General features: G+C 42.8%; 1 protein-coding gene across 1 annotated transcript in view; it reads right to left on the bottom strand.

The window, feature by feature from the left end:
* ext1b (exostosin glycosyltransferase 1b) overlaps nt 1-8279 on the bottom strand; it is a 110700-nt gene extending 102421 nt beyond the window's left edge. Inside the window, exon 1 of the mRNA XM_061759485.1 lies at nt 6496-8279. Coding sequence (XP_061615469.1) covers nt 6496-7436 — 941 coding nt within the window. The 5' untranslated portion in view covers nt 7437-8279. The remainder of the gene's footprint in view (nt 1-6495) is intronic.
* Nucleotides 8280-18103: the final 9824 nt, after the last annotated feature.

The following is an 18103-nucleotide window of genomic DNA, read 5'->3' as shown; positions in this document are numbered from 1 at the left end:
CAAAAAAAAACCACCTAAATTTTGTCACTTTGGTTTGTGGACCCAGATGATGTTCTCCAAATATGAAATTTTACTAGTACCATATACACATGTTTTGGAGTAGAGCAAAAATATGCAAGGGCCAAGTCAAAATCCTGATGTTTTCCTATTTAAGGGGCTTTTGATGCACCCTTCTTCTCATGTACAAGTGATACAATGACCTGGCCCAGATAAAATCAAATGAGGATGAAACGCCTTAAACAGCACCATGAACCACACTAAAATGTTTAAGGACTATCTGATGGATATCCTGTCAAATAAGATAAAATAGCATGCACTTTTTTTTTTAGAGCCAATGGCTTATATATCGCTTACGAAACACATCCAAATATCAAAGACTCCTAATTAGGCTGCAAGAGCCATGCTCCAACTAATTATATGGTCCATCATTAACATTCTTCATCACGAGGTGATGTGTTATCTAAGGGAGAACAGGCAATCATGAAATATTCATGATTTATTAATCTGACAACAGGAAAAACAAACACAGGGAGCCTAAGCAGAGTGACACTCTCTGGTGCCAAGCAGAAAGGTAGCGACGTGTCCGTCTGCTCCTTGCTGCTCACTCCACATCGCCAAGCAGGAGTCCACTCTCAGGCCACACAGTGCTGACATTCAGGTGGCTGCAATATTCCCACTCAAAGCCGTGTTTTTATGAGATAAGGTGGAGAGAACGCGGTGCTCGCTTTCCTGCACTTGGCCAACCTCAAGTCCCGCCTCCCTTTGCTGTTGTGTAGACAAAATGTCAAACCCTGCCTCGTCTTTTGGAAACGGCATGCACGGAAATGTGCCGAGAAGCCATCTCAAGCCCAATAAAATGATGCGTCTCCATTATTTTGACAAAGACTGGGAAAGGGAGGAAAAAGTGCCAACATGACTACTGTACAAGAGTGAAATGAGCGTCACAAAAGCACTAGAAAGGATTTCTCCCAAGCAAGAACATTTTTGCTAATGCAACTGCTGCAATAAAACAAGCAGTGTTCAGTTTGTGTTCCTGTCATTACGACCTAATGGGAACAAATTCAATGCGTTCTTTTCTAGACCAACTTCTTTTACTGCAGCACCTGCAATAACTCCAATGATGTGTTGCCAAAGTAGTCATATCTCACTTTTCTTCTGCAATGTTACAAATTTGTTCAGGACATTTCAATTCTGCAAATGTCTTCTTTTTATTCACTTTTCCATGTGACATTGATGGTGGCAGCCGAGACAATTCAACCTTAAAACGCTTATAAGGCAATTAGGGCTGCACCACCTTTTTTAGCCAGTCTGAGTACAAGACATTTTTTTAAGTCTTTATGTCTTACAGTGGTGATGAAAATGTTTTATTTCAACTAAATATTGTTTTTGAACATGGCAAAGGTTTCACTACCATAGAACAGTTTTTAGAGGAACAACTTGTCATTACTGACATTATAACATACAGCAGCAAGCATGTTTTTCTAAATCTTACCACACATTTCACTTAATGTATCCTGTAACTCAAGGCATTTCATTTGTGTCTCATTCTGAACACTAGGGGATACGATGCAAAATGAGTGCATGCATAAAAGAAAAAGAAAAAGAAGAGATGAAGAAGAATGTACAGTCTGATGGACATAAAAAAAAGCAGGTATACAGTATGGATGCCATGTTTCCTGTAGGTTTTTTTCATTTAACAATGACAGGAAACCTTAAGTGATACCTTTTTATGCAATCTTTCACTTCGCTTTACTCGACGAGCCGCACCACGGCTTCGTGACAGGATGGGAGCGTGGCGTAGTGGAGCGGGTGACCGATGTTAAAACTAAGCGCGTGCTGGAAATACCTCCGTCGTGGCTTTGTGATGGGAGCGCGGCTGGCTCAGCCGGAGCCAAGCAGGGCAGAGCCAAGCAGAGCGGAGCCAAGCAGCGTGGAGCCAAACAGCATGGAGCCAAGCGATGCGGAGCGGGCGATGAGGCTCCCAACTCTGTACTTGCCGAACGGTTCACAGGTGAGCACAGCCTAATTTGCAATTGGTTAAAAGTGTTGTCACCTTATGTTTACCTTAAAATATCTCCTCATGGCTGACATGGCCTCTACCCGGAAGGTAGATCTCAGGCTGGTAAAGTATTGATGCATTTTTACAAGTATGGGTACTGTACAGAAATGCACTACACTCCAGCATCCCTAAAAGAAATCATCTCAACAAAGGAAAAAAAGGGAACACAGTATTTTCAGCCAGGCCTTGTACAACGCTCAACAGTAACATACACACTTAGAGACACACTCTTGATATTAGATGAAGCTGTACTTTAAAATTGAACACCAAAAAGAGAACATCACCACCCTTAAAGTGTGCCTACAATTGTGCTGCCTTGCTTCTTTCTAACTCGTGACTTTAAATGGCAGTCCAGGGCATTGTAAGTGTTTTGGTCGTCCCATTTACAGACATTTAAATGGCACTGCTACAGCCGCTGCCATTTAATTAGGGAAGGTTTTACAAATCTTTCAATTTTAGCACAGTTTACAGAAAGTGGCGGAGCATTCCCAAAACAGCTGTGTACAAGGGACTAGTAATTAATGTAGGCCAATATGTCCTATAAGAAGTGAGCACACATGCCTTTGTATGAAGAATAATGAACATGTGTAGACACATAATTACTGTCTAACCCTTTAGACATTATAAAGGGGTTGAATTTAATGACCGTTTCTCGAGGCAGACAATTTGAATGCTACTCTGATGCAGCGGATGCAAGTCGTAACAGACATGATGCATATTCCACAACTTGAAAGCAGCTTGAAGTGATCACATTTTTCACATTCCTTTCCTGTGTTCGAGTGGATTTCCTGCACAGTCACACTTGAAATGTTTTTACAGTGAGCTGCCCATTGTTAATTAACTATATTCTCACCGTCTGAACTCCTATACAACCACCTGTTCAAATAGTAGCTTGTGAATATCCAATAGCAGGCTTGATTATCAAGGTGTGTGAAAGATTTATGACCGAATGTTAGTTGTAGTCCGCCATTGAAAAGGCTCTTGCAACGGGACTTGACCATGGAACATGAACCACAGGAACGCAACTGAAGCTAACAAAATTATTGTCGGAGCCAGTTCAGATATTTATACTAGCGCCCTCGTCTGCCCTCCTGCTGGATTCTTTTGGAAAGCGCCATTCCTTTGGAAGGCAAAAGATGTCAAAGGTCATGGGGCACAGTGCCTGTATGTACATGCATGTGTTGTTGGTGTGGATGCAAAAGCATTGCAAACCATCAAATCCAAAGCATGTGTTCAGAATCTGTTTCACGGAATCCCTCCATCTTTGTGTCAGCAATAAGGATCAAGCCACAGTCAAATATATAGGCACATATATATATATATATATATATATATAGTCTGAGCCCTCTCGTCAACAACTAACAGCTGTTTGGACACGTGCATCCATTCCGGAGTCTGCAAAGCAGCATCTCTGCACAGCATTGGCCTCCTCACCCTCAGCCTGTTGGATGCACTGAAATCAATTTAACTAAGAGGGCTGTGTCAGGGTTTCTGCAACGGGTGGGCTGACAAACAAATGAGTTTACCTTAGATTAAAACGGAAAGCATTAGTTGATTCCGTTCAAACAAAACAGGAAATACACAGCATTAGGGCTGCACAATTAATCGAACTTTAATCGTGATTGCGATTTTGGCTGCCACGATAAAATGAGCCCGATTGTCTGTGATTTTTTAAAAAAATTTTTACATTTAAAATGCAGGCACTGCTGCATATGAAAAGTGCTTCATTTGTAGCAGTGCCCACAACCTAGTCAGTCAGCCACCAAGGGGTGAACATATAGTTAAGGATTCATCAAGAGCCGGCACCCACTCTTTGTCCAACTTCAAAACTCACACATAAAATGGCATTGATGTCCGATGTAGTAATATATGAAGTTTTTATTTTGAAGGTAGCCATCTCAGCACGTTGTTGGAGAGGCGGCATGTCACGTTAAGACATACTGTAGTATTAACAATGGTTGTAGCGGCTGCCTTGACTGAAAGTTTTCAGCTGGCCTGACCACAGTTAGGAAGAAGAAGAAGAAAAAAAAAAGAGAGGGAAAACACAACTGTCGAGTTCTTTGCAGTTTGTGAGCGTGCACGACTGACCAATGGTCAAGCAGAACAACGGAAACGTACAGTCCTTGACAATTCACTAAGACGGAGATTTTCAAATGGAAGGTCGGTACTCACAGCCTAATGTTATTGCGTATTATGCATTAACTGCATTTGCTTCCATTAAGTTGCAATTCGTTATTGCACTTTGTAAAAGCACATTTATTCTGTTAGCCCTTAGTAGAGTCTTTTGGGGTACATTTATTTATATATTTTTTTGTTAAAAAGTAGTGCAATAAGAAAAAATGTAAAAGATTTTTCCTTTAACGAGGAATAATCGATTAATAATCGTGATTACAGCATTGATCAAAATAATCATGATTATTATTTTGGCCATAATTGTGTAGCCCTACATGACAGACTTGAGGGCCACATGGTCACTGCACCTAGAGGAAATATTATATATTATTGCCCCCTTGCAGATTTCTTTAAGGCTTTCTATAACTTGTTGGGTGCGTCTGAGGAAACATTTGTTAGGATTGAGGTCAGGATTCTATGAAAGTCCTTCCACACCAAACTGTTTGAAATGCCTTTATGGAACTTGCTTGCACTGGAGAACAGTCACGCTGAAAAAGAAAAAGACTTTCCCCAAACTACACCCAATAAGTGGAAGCATACAGTTGTCTAAAAGGTAGCAGTCATATAGTTTACCACTTTTGATTCCTGTTAGCTAATGAAATCGGATCACAAACAGCTCAAAGATTCCTGAAACAAGAGTTTGAATCACAGAGCTGGAGCAAAAGCAAACACAACTGCACAGTGCAAACTATGAAAACAAAACAGGATGAATTCAGTTTTGAGTGGAAACACCAGTCAAACGGAACCTTAATGCTGCAAATGAGATGAAAACCTAGAAGGAGCACACACCAAAATAACTCAACCACCATGGAATTACAAGACAACTTTGTCAGATTCAGATCCATCCAAAAAGCCACTTATTTGATTCCCAATCAGATGATTACCGTAGATGGTCCTGAGATTTCTGAGTAAATTGAGCTGATTTCGGCCATCCAGAAACATGTGAAATGCCAGCTTATCTATTACACTTTTTGCAAGCGACATGAACCCCAATCAATTAACAGAAGTGAGTCAAGCACTCCCCTAACATTAACTGTGTCATACTGTTACCCCCAACAAATGAATGGCACAGTACCCATTGTTAGTATTATCTTGTTGCACTATAAGGCATTGGAAACTTCCCTGTTTGTTGGAAACGTGACTCAACTCTTTCCAAGTCTAACATGTATGAACATGATTTCCTTTTCCTGCTGACTTTCCATACAAACACACAGATCCCACAATACCACCATAAAAATGGGCCCTCCATTGTGCCACTTTGCATGTTGACACAGATCCAAACAACGCCTGGGATGCCTTTTTTATCGTTTTTGGTGTGCCGCAAAGGTTTCTCACAACCACACTAGTGTGTTGCATAACCATGCACAACCGCTTCGGCAGTCCATTTAATGCGGGTGTCAATTCAAAACTGAAACTTTCACCGCGTTCAGTTAACGCTTGGCTCACACTACGTCATTTCAGTCAGATTTCTTTTCAGAATGCAATTTTCAGCTCTTTATTTTGATTTTAAAATGAAAGAGCACTTAGCGATTATATTTCCCCCCTGCATAGATGCCTTTTTCCAATAGTTCCTCGAGTTTTCCCTTAACCTTGACAAGGCGTGAGTGTGTACAGGTGCAGGTGCACACCCACACCCACAAGGCACAACGCTGACAAGGGCTGTTATCACATGCCTGAGTTTATCCAGACTTTAAAGGGGCGGAGGATCCCCAGGTTGATAAATGCAGATCAAACCAGAGGCCTCGCAGACGAGCGCAGCTCCTTCTGTAATGCAACTCTGTAAAGCCCACCCTTCTATATTAAAGCACCCAAAAATGCAGCAGCTGTAGAGACTCATTATCACCTAGAGAAATGTGAGCCCTCCAAAATTAGGGGTAATCAACTAAGCCTGGGGCCTGACTGGAAAATAGGACGCTCTCTTGTAAAGACTAAAGCATTATGACTGATTTATTTGCACTAAATAGTTTCATGACTGAGCTCAGCACGTAAACACGCACAGCGCAGACAACTGAAAGCATACAGGGATGCTGATTCTGAGCTTCAGAAAGAAAAGAGGTGAGGGGGGCTAATTAACTTGAGAGGGTTATTTCATCATTAAGAGGCAATGAGGTGCTATTACCTGTAGCAGGGGAGAATTACAAGCCCCCGGGCTATTAGGATTTGATATTTTCTTACATTTCGCTGTACAACTCAAGATGCTAGTTTGATTTCAATGCGAGGGTTCCAGAGAAGACGAAGCAGCGTCAATGCAAACGCCGGTTTACCTGTCATACTCCGCGTTGTCCTTGTCACAGCGCGCGTCCTTGTGCTTCTGCCAGTCTTTGCCGTGCTTGCAGGTGGTGAGCAGCACCACGTCCTCTGCATTGTGGACGTGATATAAGGCATTCCTGGTGTCCGAACCGATACCGGTCAGGTAGCGCTTTCCCTTGAAGACGAGCATGTACTTTCGGAAAGGGGGGATGGAGTTATATTTCAGGTAACCCCTCTCCCCGCCGGTCCTCGGGTGCTCCTTGGAGAAAAGAGGGATGGAAACGTCGAAGTTGGCTCTGAAGTTTTCCGTGCTGATGCTGGCCTTGGCCAGCATCGCCTGGCCGATGTCGAAGCCCAAGTCTTCCGTGTAGTCCGGCCACGTCCCGGAATATAAGTTAAATAGAAGATGGTTCCTGCCATCGTTCCACAGAGGCAAGTTCTGGATCTTGGTCTTCAGGTTGTGGACGTACTGCGGAGACAGCTGGTCCCGGTCGAGGGTGTCCAAACTCAGCACGAACAAACACGCCTGGCCCGGGTCCGAGGTGTAAAACCCGGAGCCCTCAATAGCGGACAAAATGTTCTGGTAACTCTCGGAGATCTTCTCCCCCTTCTGCTGCGGGTAAACATAAACTTTGAAAGCGTTCTTTTGACACCGGGAGAAGTCGAAGCACGAATCCATTCGGCACCTTTTGCCTTTGTAAACACTGGCGTTCACGTCGCGGTCACGCTTCACAGGCGCGTGCACGTTGTACTCCTCGGTGTCGGTCTGATCCCAGGGCACGAACGGCTGTAAACGGTCCGAGAAGTGAGGCCACGGGTGATCGGATCGGTACCCGTGACGGCTGCTATCGTGCCGGTGCCTGCTCGCCGTGGGAAGCGGAACCGCTCCGAGGTAGACAAGCGCCAGACAAGCACCGGCCGAGAGCAGGATCAAGTAGCGTTTTTTGGCCTGCATGTGTCCGGGGAACAGGCGAGACTTGCTTGGGAATAAGAACAGCGAAGTGGCCCGAAGTTAGGCTCTCAGCAAGCCCGCTTACACGGCTCCATCCCCCGGCTGCCTCCTCCAAGGATCCCCAACCCCCCTTCTGCGTATTCGGTTCCCAAATCCAGCGATTGATCCAGCGCATGTGGGCGATGTTAACAGCGGCTTCCGTTTTTCTCGCGTCTGTGGACTTCCAGCATGTCGAGGGGGCTTGGGTGCACCGAAAACGGCGAGTGCCGCCCGAACCTTGCGCGTCTCCACACTCTCATTCGGAGCTTTTCAAACGGAAAAGTGCCCGTCCAGGAAGTCGCCCCCTCCGGGTAAACCGCAGCAGGGGTCCCCCTCGGGTCCCCTCGGTGGAAAGCTTAGCTGAATAACTCGGGTTTTAACACGTGAAAAGCGGCGAGAGTGCTAAAGCAGAGTCGGTGTGATTCGGTGCTGCTTCTCCTTTCTCCAATCACTCCATGGTTCTCCGGTCAAGGCAGGCGACGCGGCACGAGGAGCAGTTCAGCGGCACCACCATAATCTGACGAATCCTGGCATCGCTCTTCTTCTTCTTCTTCTTCTTCTTCTTATCTCCAACAAGCTCCGCCGAGATGCGCTGATAGAAAATAGAGCCAAGTTCTCCGCGCCACGGGAACACGGCGACCGCGCACTGCGCGCAGGCTCGTTAATGTTCCCCAAAAAAAGGTGGAATTCCTCAGTCCCGGTGAGCAATTCCCGACTGCTCAATTGTTCCGTTTGTTAGTCGCTAACATTCCAATCCCGACACGACTGCAATTGACGTGACGTCCCATCCACGTTCAGCCGCGCCGCTGATTGGTCCGCCCAACAGCGGAAGAGGCGGGACTTCGCCTCATGCACCCATTCATAACCAGAGTGCTCCGCAATCCGCATGTGCAAATCATCTCATTGTAAAAGCTGTGGAGTTGGTTTGGAGAGGTGCCAAGGGCCATGGCACCCTCTACTGAGACCACAAATTGAACTCTGCTATGACTCGCCCCAGCGTACTGTTTGCGTTCCTGACTGGATCAAAGGTTTTTTTCGCCTCTGTTCCTCCTGCTACTTCCTCATTTAGAGTGCTGGGAGTTAAGGAACAAAGTACACCAAAATAGATTTTTCAGGTATCCGTATTGTATTTATTCGTTCCTAGATTCTCCGTTTAATCTGAAAAGACGCATTCAGATAAGGAGTGTTTTTTTTCATCATAAGGTAATTGAACATTTTTTGGTCAATTCTCAACAGCAATATAATGCAATATGAACATATTGTTTTGATCGCATGTCCAATATTTTGTCTTCTTCTTCTCAGTAAGAACACTACGCAAGTAAATAAAAAAAGGAAGCAATTTTTGTGTGCAGGTGTTTTTTAGTTTTTGTTTACACTTGTACAACCCCAACTCCAATGAAGTTGGGACGTTGTGTTAAACATAAATAAAAACAGAATACAATGATTTACAAATCATGTTCATAACAGTCCAGATGGTTCTTTTCCTCTTTGGCCCGGAGGACACGACGTCCGCAATTTCCAAAAACAATTTGAAATGTGGACTCGTCGGACCACAGAACATTTTTCCACTTTGCATCAGTCCATCTTAGATGAGCTCGGGACCAGAGAAGCCAGCGGCGTTTCTCGGTGTTGTTGATAAATGTCTTTTGCTTTGCATAGTAGAGTTTTAAGTTGCACTTACGGCTGTAGAGGCGAACTGTATTTACTGACATTGGTTTTCTGAAGTGTTCCTGAGCCTATGTGGTGATATCCTTTACACATTGATGTCGGTTTTTGATGCAGTGCCGCCCGAGGGATCGAAGGTCACGGGCATTCAATGTTGGTTTTCGGCCTTGGCGCTTACATGCAGTGATTTCTCCAGATTTTCTGAACCTTTTGATGATATTATGGTATGATATTATGCTGAAATCCCTAAATTCCTTGCAATTGTACGTTGAGGAACATTGTCCTTAAACTGTTCGACTATTTTCTCACGGACTTGTTCACAAAGAGGTGAACCTCGCCCCATCTCTGCTTGTGAATGACTGAGCAATTCAGGGAAGCTCATTTTATACCCAATCATGGCACCCACCTGTTCCCAATGAGCTTGTTCACCTGTGGGATGTTCCAAACAGGTGTTTGATGAGCCTTCCTCAACTTTCTCTGTCTTTTTTGCCATCTGTCCCAGCTTTTTTGGAATGTGTTGCAGCAATAAAATTCGAAGTTAATGATTATTTGCTAAAAATAATAAAGTTTATCAGTTTGAACATTAAATATCTTCTCTTTGTAGTGTATTCAATTAAATATAGGTCGAACATGCTTTGCAAATCATTGTATTTTGTTTTTATTTATGTTTAACACAATGTCCCTACTTCATTGGAATTAGGGTTGTACTTCAGTACATTTCAATGTCTGTGTTTTGTTCAGTATTTCAATTTCCCATGAAAGTTTTCCCCGTTTCCACAAACAAACTAAGCACCAAAGTTTGAAGGCAGAGGCGACCTTTACAACAAAGAAATTAATAGTAGAGAAGTGCTTCTCGCTGAGTGTCACCATGCTTCATAAAGCAACATAATCCTCCTCGCTGCTATTTGGTGACACAATACTCAGACAGGGTGAAGAGGCCATCCCCGTTTTTTTATCGGCCAATTAGCTCAAAAGAGGGGCACTAATTAGCGGGGGCTGGCTGGGAGAGAAGCCAGTATCCCATGACTGGCCAGCGCTCATCATTGGAATATGTTTGTGACCAAAAGGTCTTGGTGCTATTCCAAAGGGCCGCTTTCTAGTTCTTGGCTGCCACTTTTGCTCCGCTTTTATAAAGTTTAGTTGAATGGAAAATGTGAGATCTTTATGATTTAAAAAAAAAAAAATGTGACAGGTTTACTGTAACAGATTTACCAAGTTTTATCATTGCTCTGAGAGTTTATATTGACACAGTGAAATAGGCCGGCAAATATACTCCAACTGCCTCTTGACATTCTAGTCTTGCTGGAACTTTTTATATTCCATAGTTGAAAACTATATTTCCAAGTACTTTACAAAACATCCATCCATCCATTATCTGAGCCGCTTATCATCACAAGGGTCGCGGGAGTGCTGGAGCCTCTCCAAGCTATTAACGGGCAGGAGGCGGGGTACCCCCTGAACTGGTCGTTACAAAAACAACTGTAATTCAATAACACATTTTCTCCCAGTAATGTAATGGATTACAATTCCATAAACTTTGTAATTCAATTATATCATCTCATTACTTGTAGTTAGTTACTCCCCAACACTGGTTGTCAACACCAAGTTTGGCCGAACCTCGGAGTCCTTGATTGTGACATAAAATACAACGACAGTCAATTAGGAAGCGAATGAAAGTTTGCCCATATACTTATTAATTACGTTTGGCGGGGCGTTTAATGTTTATTACAATTAATGTTTTACAGAATGCAATTTTATTTTACCTTTGTGTCAGTCTCCAGTGCGACGTGACTCACCTTCCCATTACGCCTTCATCATGAAAGACTGATACCTCGTTTACACTGACCACTAAAGCTGCCATTTAATCCTTTTTGTCCATTACACTGTAAGAACACCACCTACACGGAATAGAGGGTGAAGGGAATAAAGAACCTTAGGTGTGAAATGCACAGGTAGTCGGCCATTTTAATAAAAAAAAACGCCATAATTCTGGGATTGGGCTTTTTAAGGGGTCGCACTTGAATGAACTCCTCCGATTACCGGTAAATTGCAAAAATTGTTAGTTTTCATTATTGAGTGTGGATTGATCTTGATGACCAAGTTTATGATTCACCATGAAACTTTCAGAGGTTGCACAATGTCCGATTTTGACCAAAATTGAAGAAGTTGCCACCTGAGGGCCCACAGCAAACACAGTTTGCAGCTTTAATTATGACTTAATTCTTCTCAATATTGCCACTCTGCCATAGTTTTTGTCTACTTTGTTAATGATCAATATGAATGCAGTATTGCAAATTTTCATTTCTTAATGGCCTTCTGTTTATTTTAGATTAGATTTAGTTTTAGGTGTGTCTGGCACCTCCAACCTTCCAGTACCAAAGGCAAGTCTTTACTGAATTAGTCACTATTGTCATCACTTGTTGCTTCAAACTAGGACCTTGCTAACAAGCCACAACAAGGTCCATTTGTTCTGTCGCGGTCGCCATTGTTGTTGCTTTATTCCTTGTTACTGAAAGGAAAGTAAAAACGGCTACCGGAAATGGCAAAAAAAAAAAATGCAGAGGAAACTCCACCCTGTGGTGTCCTATCCAATACCAGCCGTAGCGACACCACTGAGTTGGAGGAGAACTGCAGTACACTTTCAAAACAGCGTGTGTGGGTTGCGCTTGAGTATAAAGTCAAACTACGCGTGGGACTGGAGGGTCATCACTCATGAGTCATGCTATCAGATCATTTCCTTCCAGAATTGTTTTTTATCAACAGTGGGTTGCCCCCCCCCCCCAAATGCTCAGGGACCCCCCCCCATCCCCCATTTGACAGCCCTGTGCTCTACTAAATAGAGGAGCCATTGTAAGCCAAAAATGTCAGGGATGATTTTGTTGTTACACTCCAGCCCTGGCAGGGGCTGAACCACCAACCTTTTAGGGGTGAAAATACTGTACATAACTCTTGGTTAAGTCATTAAGTCTGTCTATTATGAAATTTGAACATACAGTAGCCACTTCTTCTTAAAGTGAGACTTATTTATTGCGTGAACAACGTAATACCAGGGCAATAATTCAAGGCACCACAATCTTATAGGGGCATTTTATGCCTCAGTGGGGTTATTTATGAGTTATGTGGCATAGTGTCGAGTGGGAGTCATGCCAGTGAGCTATTTAATCCTTCATCTGTCCTGGTGCTAATATTCCCATCCCAGAACCCCCCCCCCTTTCAAGCCCATGTTGCACTCATATCTCTTATCGGAGATTTGAGGGTGAGTCAACACAGCCATCTGTGATACCTTGTGAAGCAGATCCCTTGAATAACAAATACTCACATGAAGGGTGTGGAAACAAACAAGAGGATCCTTGTGCTGATGACATTTCCTTTTAGGAAAATATGATGGGAGTGTGGAAGTACTATGATTACATGCACACATTGGTTTACCTTGAAGTGAAAGACTTACAGGGAAGTTATCATGACAAAATGGTTAATTCCCTGATCTAGACACACAGGTCAAATTTCCATGTAATGCCATGATGATGCCATGATTAGTTTGACATCAAAAGATGAAAATGAGGCAATAGAGCAACATTTCAGCTTTTATTTCTTGTATTTATCTACCTCTGGTACTTAGAAAACATCACCTTGAGTTAATCTAAACTGGTAATAACTCATATGTGAGCATGTTAAGCCAATATCTATATAAATAATAAAACTGCACTGCTATAATTAAATCAAACTGTTGCTTAGCAACAATGTATGTGTGGACCAGCTCACCTGTTAGAAGAGATTTATTTGTCCTGTTAGATCAATTTTCGGCATAATTTATAATTATGGTAATTCAAAATGACCTGTTTTGGGCCAATTGTTGCTGCTGCTGCCACAGGTATTAATAAACCACACATGGTTAGCAACTTTTACTCAATCTATCCATCCATCCGTTTTCCGTACCGCTTATCCTCACTAGGTCCGCGGGGATGCTGGAGCCTATCCCAGCTGACTCTGGGCGCTAGGCAGGGTACGCCCTGAAGTGGTCACCGGGCAAATGCAGGGCACACAGAGACATACAACCATTTATCATTCACCAGTCTTCAATTAACCCTCCATGCATGTTTTTGGGATGTGAGAGGAAACCGGAGTACCCGGAGAAAACTCAACACTCAAACTCCACACAGGCGAGGCCGGATTTGAACCCCGTTCCTCAAAACTGTGAGGCAGACATGCTGACCAGTCGTCCACCATGCATATTTTTTTTTTTAAAAGGTACAATGCACATTAATGAACACCAGTACAATACTGTGTAAATGTGCCAAAGTTAGCATACAGCTAATTTACATTCGTAGTCAAATATAGCCAAGACATATCAACAAATCATTCAATAAGTCATAATTTCATATCAAAACAGGGTCTAAGATGTCTGACTTATAAGTGCAAGTGATAAAGTGCTTTCAATACTTCTAAAGTGCAACAATTTCTAGAATTTATTTATAAATAATGAACTTGGAAATTGAAATTGCAGGAAAGTCCCAATGTGTTAGTCCTCTCCTGCCACTTGGGGATGACCAAGACATAGGAACTATCAAAGTGCTGGGATACATTCAGAATCGGAATCCTCTTTATTTGTTAAGTATGTCAAAAACACTCAAGGAATTTGTCTACGGTAGTTGGAGCCACTCTAGTATGACAATTGACAGCCATTTTGACAGTAAATACTTGAGACGCACTGATGGTGTAGTGGTACACTCGCCTGACTTTGGTGCGGGCAGCGTGGATTCAGTTCCCACTCAGTGGCGGTGTGAATGTGAGTGCCAATGGTTGTCTGTGTCTATATGTGCCCTGCGACTGACTGGCGACCAGTTCATGGTGTAGTCTGCCTTTCGCATGGAGTCAGCTGAGATAGGCTCCAGCGCCCCGCGACCCTAACCAGGATAAGCGGTGCTGAAAATGGATGGATGGATACTTTAGACGTAAAAACATCAAAACACACTACGGAGAGTCACTTAGCCTCTAGCAATTTAATAGCAAGACGGAAGAAGCTGTTGGAATGCCTGCTGGTTTTACAAGGTAGTTTGCATTGTTCGATAGTGCCTACCTGAGGGAAAGAGCTGGAAGAGGTGGTGACCAGAATGTGGCGGGTCCAAGACGATTTTTCATTGTCTTGTCTTAGTTCTGGCAAGCGTGCAAGTTCTCAATGGTGGGTAGGGGGGTACCGATGATTTTTCCGGCAGAGTTTGTCCATTTTTGTGGCAGCACCAAACCAGACTGTGATGGATGAACACAGGACTGATTCGATGACTGCTGGTTAGAACTGCCTCAACTTCACTCAGTCATTCATTCATACATATTATACAGAGTTAAAGACTTGGGTCAAAAAGCTTACAGGATAAATACATGCATTTCAGACCTAGATACGTATATGTATGGCTGAACCACTGAACAACATAATAGAAACTGCCCAACTGTTAAGAGCATCATAGCACATGAACATGAAGATACGTATACTGTATGTATCATGTGACAAATCATGTGACATAGAAAATACAAGTCATTCCACATTTCACTAATATTGGATTTAAATTCTTTCAAGTATATTATGCATATTCTCATGTATCATTTTCCATTTCAATGTTATACTGTAACAGTTATTCTTGACAGTTCTCATTTGTGGTGTGAGCAACGGTTGTGGGTTTTGTGCCTTGCTCAAGAACACCCCCATATTTTTATCTACAGTGTGTCTTTAATATGAGACATTCTGCCTCAATAATCCTACTGAGCTAAAGCCACCTTTTCATGCACCTGCTTTTCAATGCTATATGCCTTCAATGTGTGCATTGAGCCATTCAGGCATTCCAGAAATATAAAATGTCTTCAGCATCATGCTGCAAATACCTTAAAAAATGTTGGCAAATGGATGAGGATGATTTGTGAACTACTGTATTCACTGAGCCAGATATGCATTTGAATTATGTGATAAGATTGTAACCGCTATCTGTATCTGATAACAGAATATATTTAGCGGCCACCTGCGTGGGGTGAATGAAACAGCACGAGAAAGCCGGTCAAATAATAATGCAACGTTTTCCGTTTTGTAAAGTGCATCCTCTCCGTGACGTCAAGAAGCAAAGATGAAAACTTGCATATTCAGGTTGCGGTAAACACATTCCTGAGGCTGAATGTTAATCTGATGGCTCAGCAAATTTCAGGCGAGGGGAAGACAAAACAGTCTTTGAGAGTGTTAAGACTGCTTCTGATTGGTTGTTGATAAACTGTCCTCAGAATGATGTCACAAACTGGGCTGCAAGTACACTGAGATGACAAAGGGCTTGCATGCAAGCACCCAAATATACACCCATAAGCGTATTTCTTGTGATCCGTGCACCTAGCTTCTGTCTCTCTGGTCACTTCAGGTAAAGCGGCACCTAATATGAGCCCAGAAAATATTTGAAAAGGACCAGTCATTCGCAGGGGCCGGGCACATTTAGACAAACAACCGTTCACATTCGCATTTACACCTATGGATAATTTTGTCTTCAATTCATCTAACATGCATGTTTTCAGAATGTGGGTCAAAGATTGGAGCCCTCAACTTCAGAACTACCAGGGCAATATGCTAACCACTTGTTCACCATGCTGTCCACTGCAAACTATCACCACAACCAACAAACTGCTGAACTAATACATTTCTGACTATACAAAAAATTACTAGCCCTTTTTAGAAGAAAAGAGACAAATGTTTGTTTTGTTTGTTTCTGCAATGTGTATTATGGTGTATGAACTGTTGCCTCCACGAGATGCTTTCAGTGTCTTTAAAGGGAAACTAAAACCAAGATGTTAAATCTTTGTTATATTTTAAATGTGCATATCTTCTTTATTGTTCTGTTGTACTGTTCACTTGATCCTCCCAAGTATTTACTCTCAAAAATACATCTAAAAGGTCACATCTACTTTCATGTATTTGCTTATGAGGTATTCCTGATGACTTTAGTTACTTAGAAAACCATAGTGGTTGTAAATATTCAGCAACGACAAGCTACGTGACATAAGATTTCATGTAACGTACAAAAGATATACAATAATCCATGATCATAAACATCGTCATCTACATGTACTGACCAAGTTACAAGCTGACCAGGATCCTGTTTTGCGGATCTGTTTCAAATGAAGAAGTTGATGTACAATGCTTTTTTTTTTACTCTTCGCTATGCTTCCTCTGATGACCGCGGCGTGTCACTTCCGGTCTGTATCTGATAAGGATTTTGCCCAACATGGTGCCCCCTTCACGTTGACCAATTATTTGTATTGTGTACACAATATTAATCAGGGTAGTGTAGTGCTGGCACACACCATGAATTCTTGCTTTAAAAATTGTGGGTGGGTGGTTAGTTCCCCTTTTAGGCCATTGGCATTGGCTTTTTTTCCATAATGAGTTCTGCTTCTGCACTTAACGAACGAATTGCCAAACAATGGGAGGAACATGCCATCCAGCTCCAGCCCACTGGTCAAACGGTAAAGCGGCTTAAGTTCAGAAAGACAAGCGCTAGAATTTTTGTCTATCGTTGGAATATTTTGATGTAAGCATTTCTCAACTGTTTTAAATTGTACAAATGCAGTACATCTCCATTAAAAGAAACATTTTTACAGAATATAACTTTTATATTGGGTTATAGAGTACAGTTGTATTAAATGTTGCGGCAGTTGTATATACAGTAACTGCGGCATATGTGCTTAGACAGGCTGGCGCGTAATTGATGATGATGTAGCGTGTAATTTTGCCCAACACACACAACGGTGCTGCATTTATTTGGTAGGCTGAGAAAGTAGAAAGTTTTTGGCCTGTCAACTGCACTGTTATTTCCTAGATTTCAATCCTACAGATCTCAAATTGAGGCAAGAAAAAACAATAAAAAATTCCATATGTTGTCACCTCTGATAGCCAATAGCACAGTGACAAACAGGGGAGAAGTTTAAGAAAAAGAGCAATGTGACAAATGTAGCTGTGACAAGTGAATGGCAGTCAATCTTGACTCTCACGGATTGCTTCAGGTTACTGAACGCTAAATGGCGCAGTCTTGGCTATCCATACAAAGTGCTGCTCTCTCTGTGAGTGGGATGCCTAGTGATCTCCCCATTCTTTATGTATTTTAAGTGACCTTTCAGCTCCTGTGCTGAGATTGCTACAGGCAAATGGAGCTGGGTTTAAATGTTTGGAGGAGTGGGAGGGAGACTGTCGTTTGTTGCCAGGGCCCTGAATGAGCTGGCCTGAAACTCTGCAATTTTAACCCCAGAATCCTTCTGGGAAGTGCCAGCTGGCAGCCAGCAGCGAATGAAGCATTTTAGGTAAGATGTAGTGATAGGTTCTTCCATCCATCCATTTTCTGAGCCGCCTATCCTCACAAGGGTGAGCCTATCCGAGCTATCATCGGGCAGGAGGCGGGGTACACCCTGAACTGGTTGCCAGCTAATCGCAGGGCACACACAAACATACAACCATCCACACTCAGATTCACACCTACGGGCAATTTAGAGTCTTCAATTAGCCTACCATGCATGTTTTGGGGATATGGGAAGAAACCGGAGTGCCCGGAGAAAACCCACATAGGCATGGGGAGAACATGCAAACTCCACACAGGCGGGGCCGGGGATTGAACCCCGGTCCTCAGAACTGTGAGGCAGACGCTCTAACCAGTCGGACACTGTGCCGCCGTGATAGGTTTTTGTCCTCATTAAAACAGAAAACCCAACCACTGGCTTCCTCATTATTAGTATTCAACCGCAATCCACTTGATTTGAGAGATTTGGCTGCTCTGAGGCCTCTGAAGCTAAGCGGAGAATAATGTGTCTTGTCATTTTGCCTTTACACAAAGCAGTGAGATGCAACATTACATATGTAGGGGAATTATGGTTGAGCACAATCAGTTACTGGTTACATTTGTTAGCCATTTGAAGAAAAAAAAATCCCATTGGAAATAACTGGTCCAAAT

Source organism: Phyllopteryx taeniolatus, chromosome 21 (genome assembly GCF_024500385.1).
Source record: "Phyllopteryx taeniolatus isolate TA_2022b chromosome 21, UOR_Ptae_1.2, whole genome shotgun sequence".
NCBI lineage: Eukaryota > Metazoa > Chordata > Actinopteri > Syngnathiformes > Syngnathidae > Phyllopteryx > Phyllopteryx taeniolatus.
The sequence above is the reverse complement of the archived record's forward strand: the minus strand, read 5'-3'. Positions and strand labels throughout refer to the sequence as shown.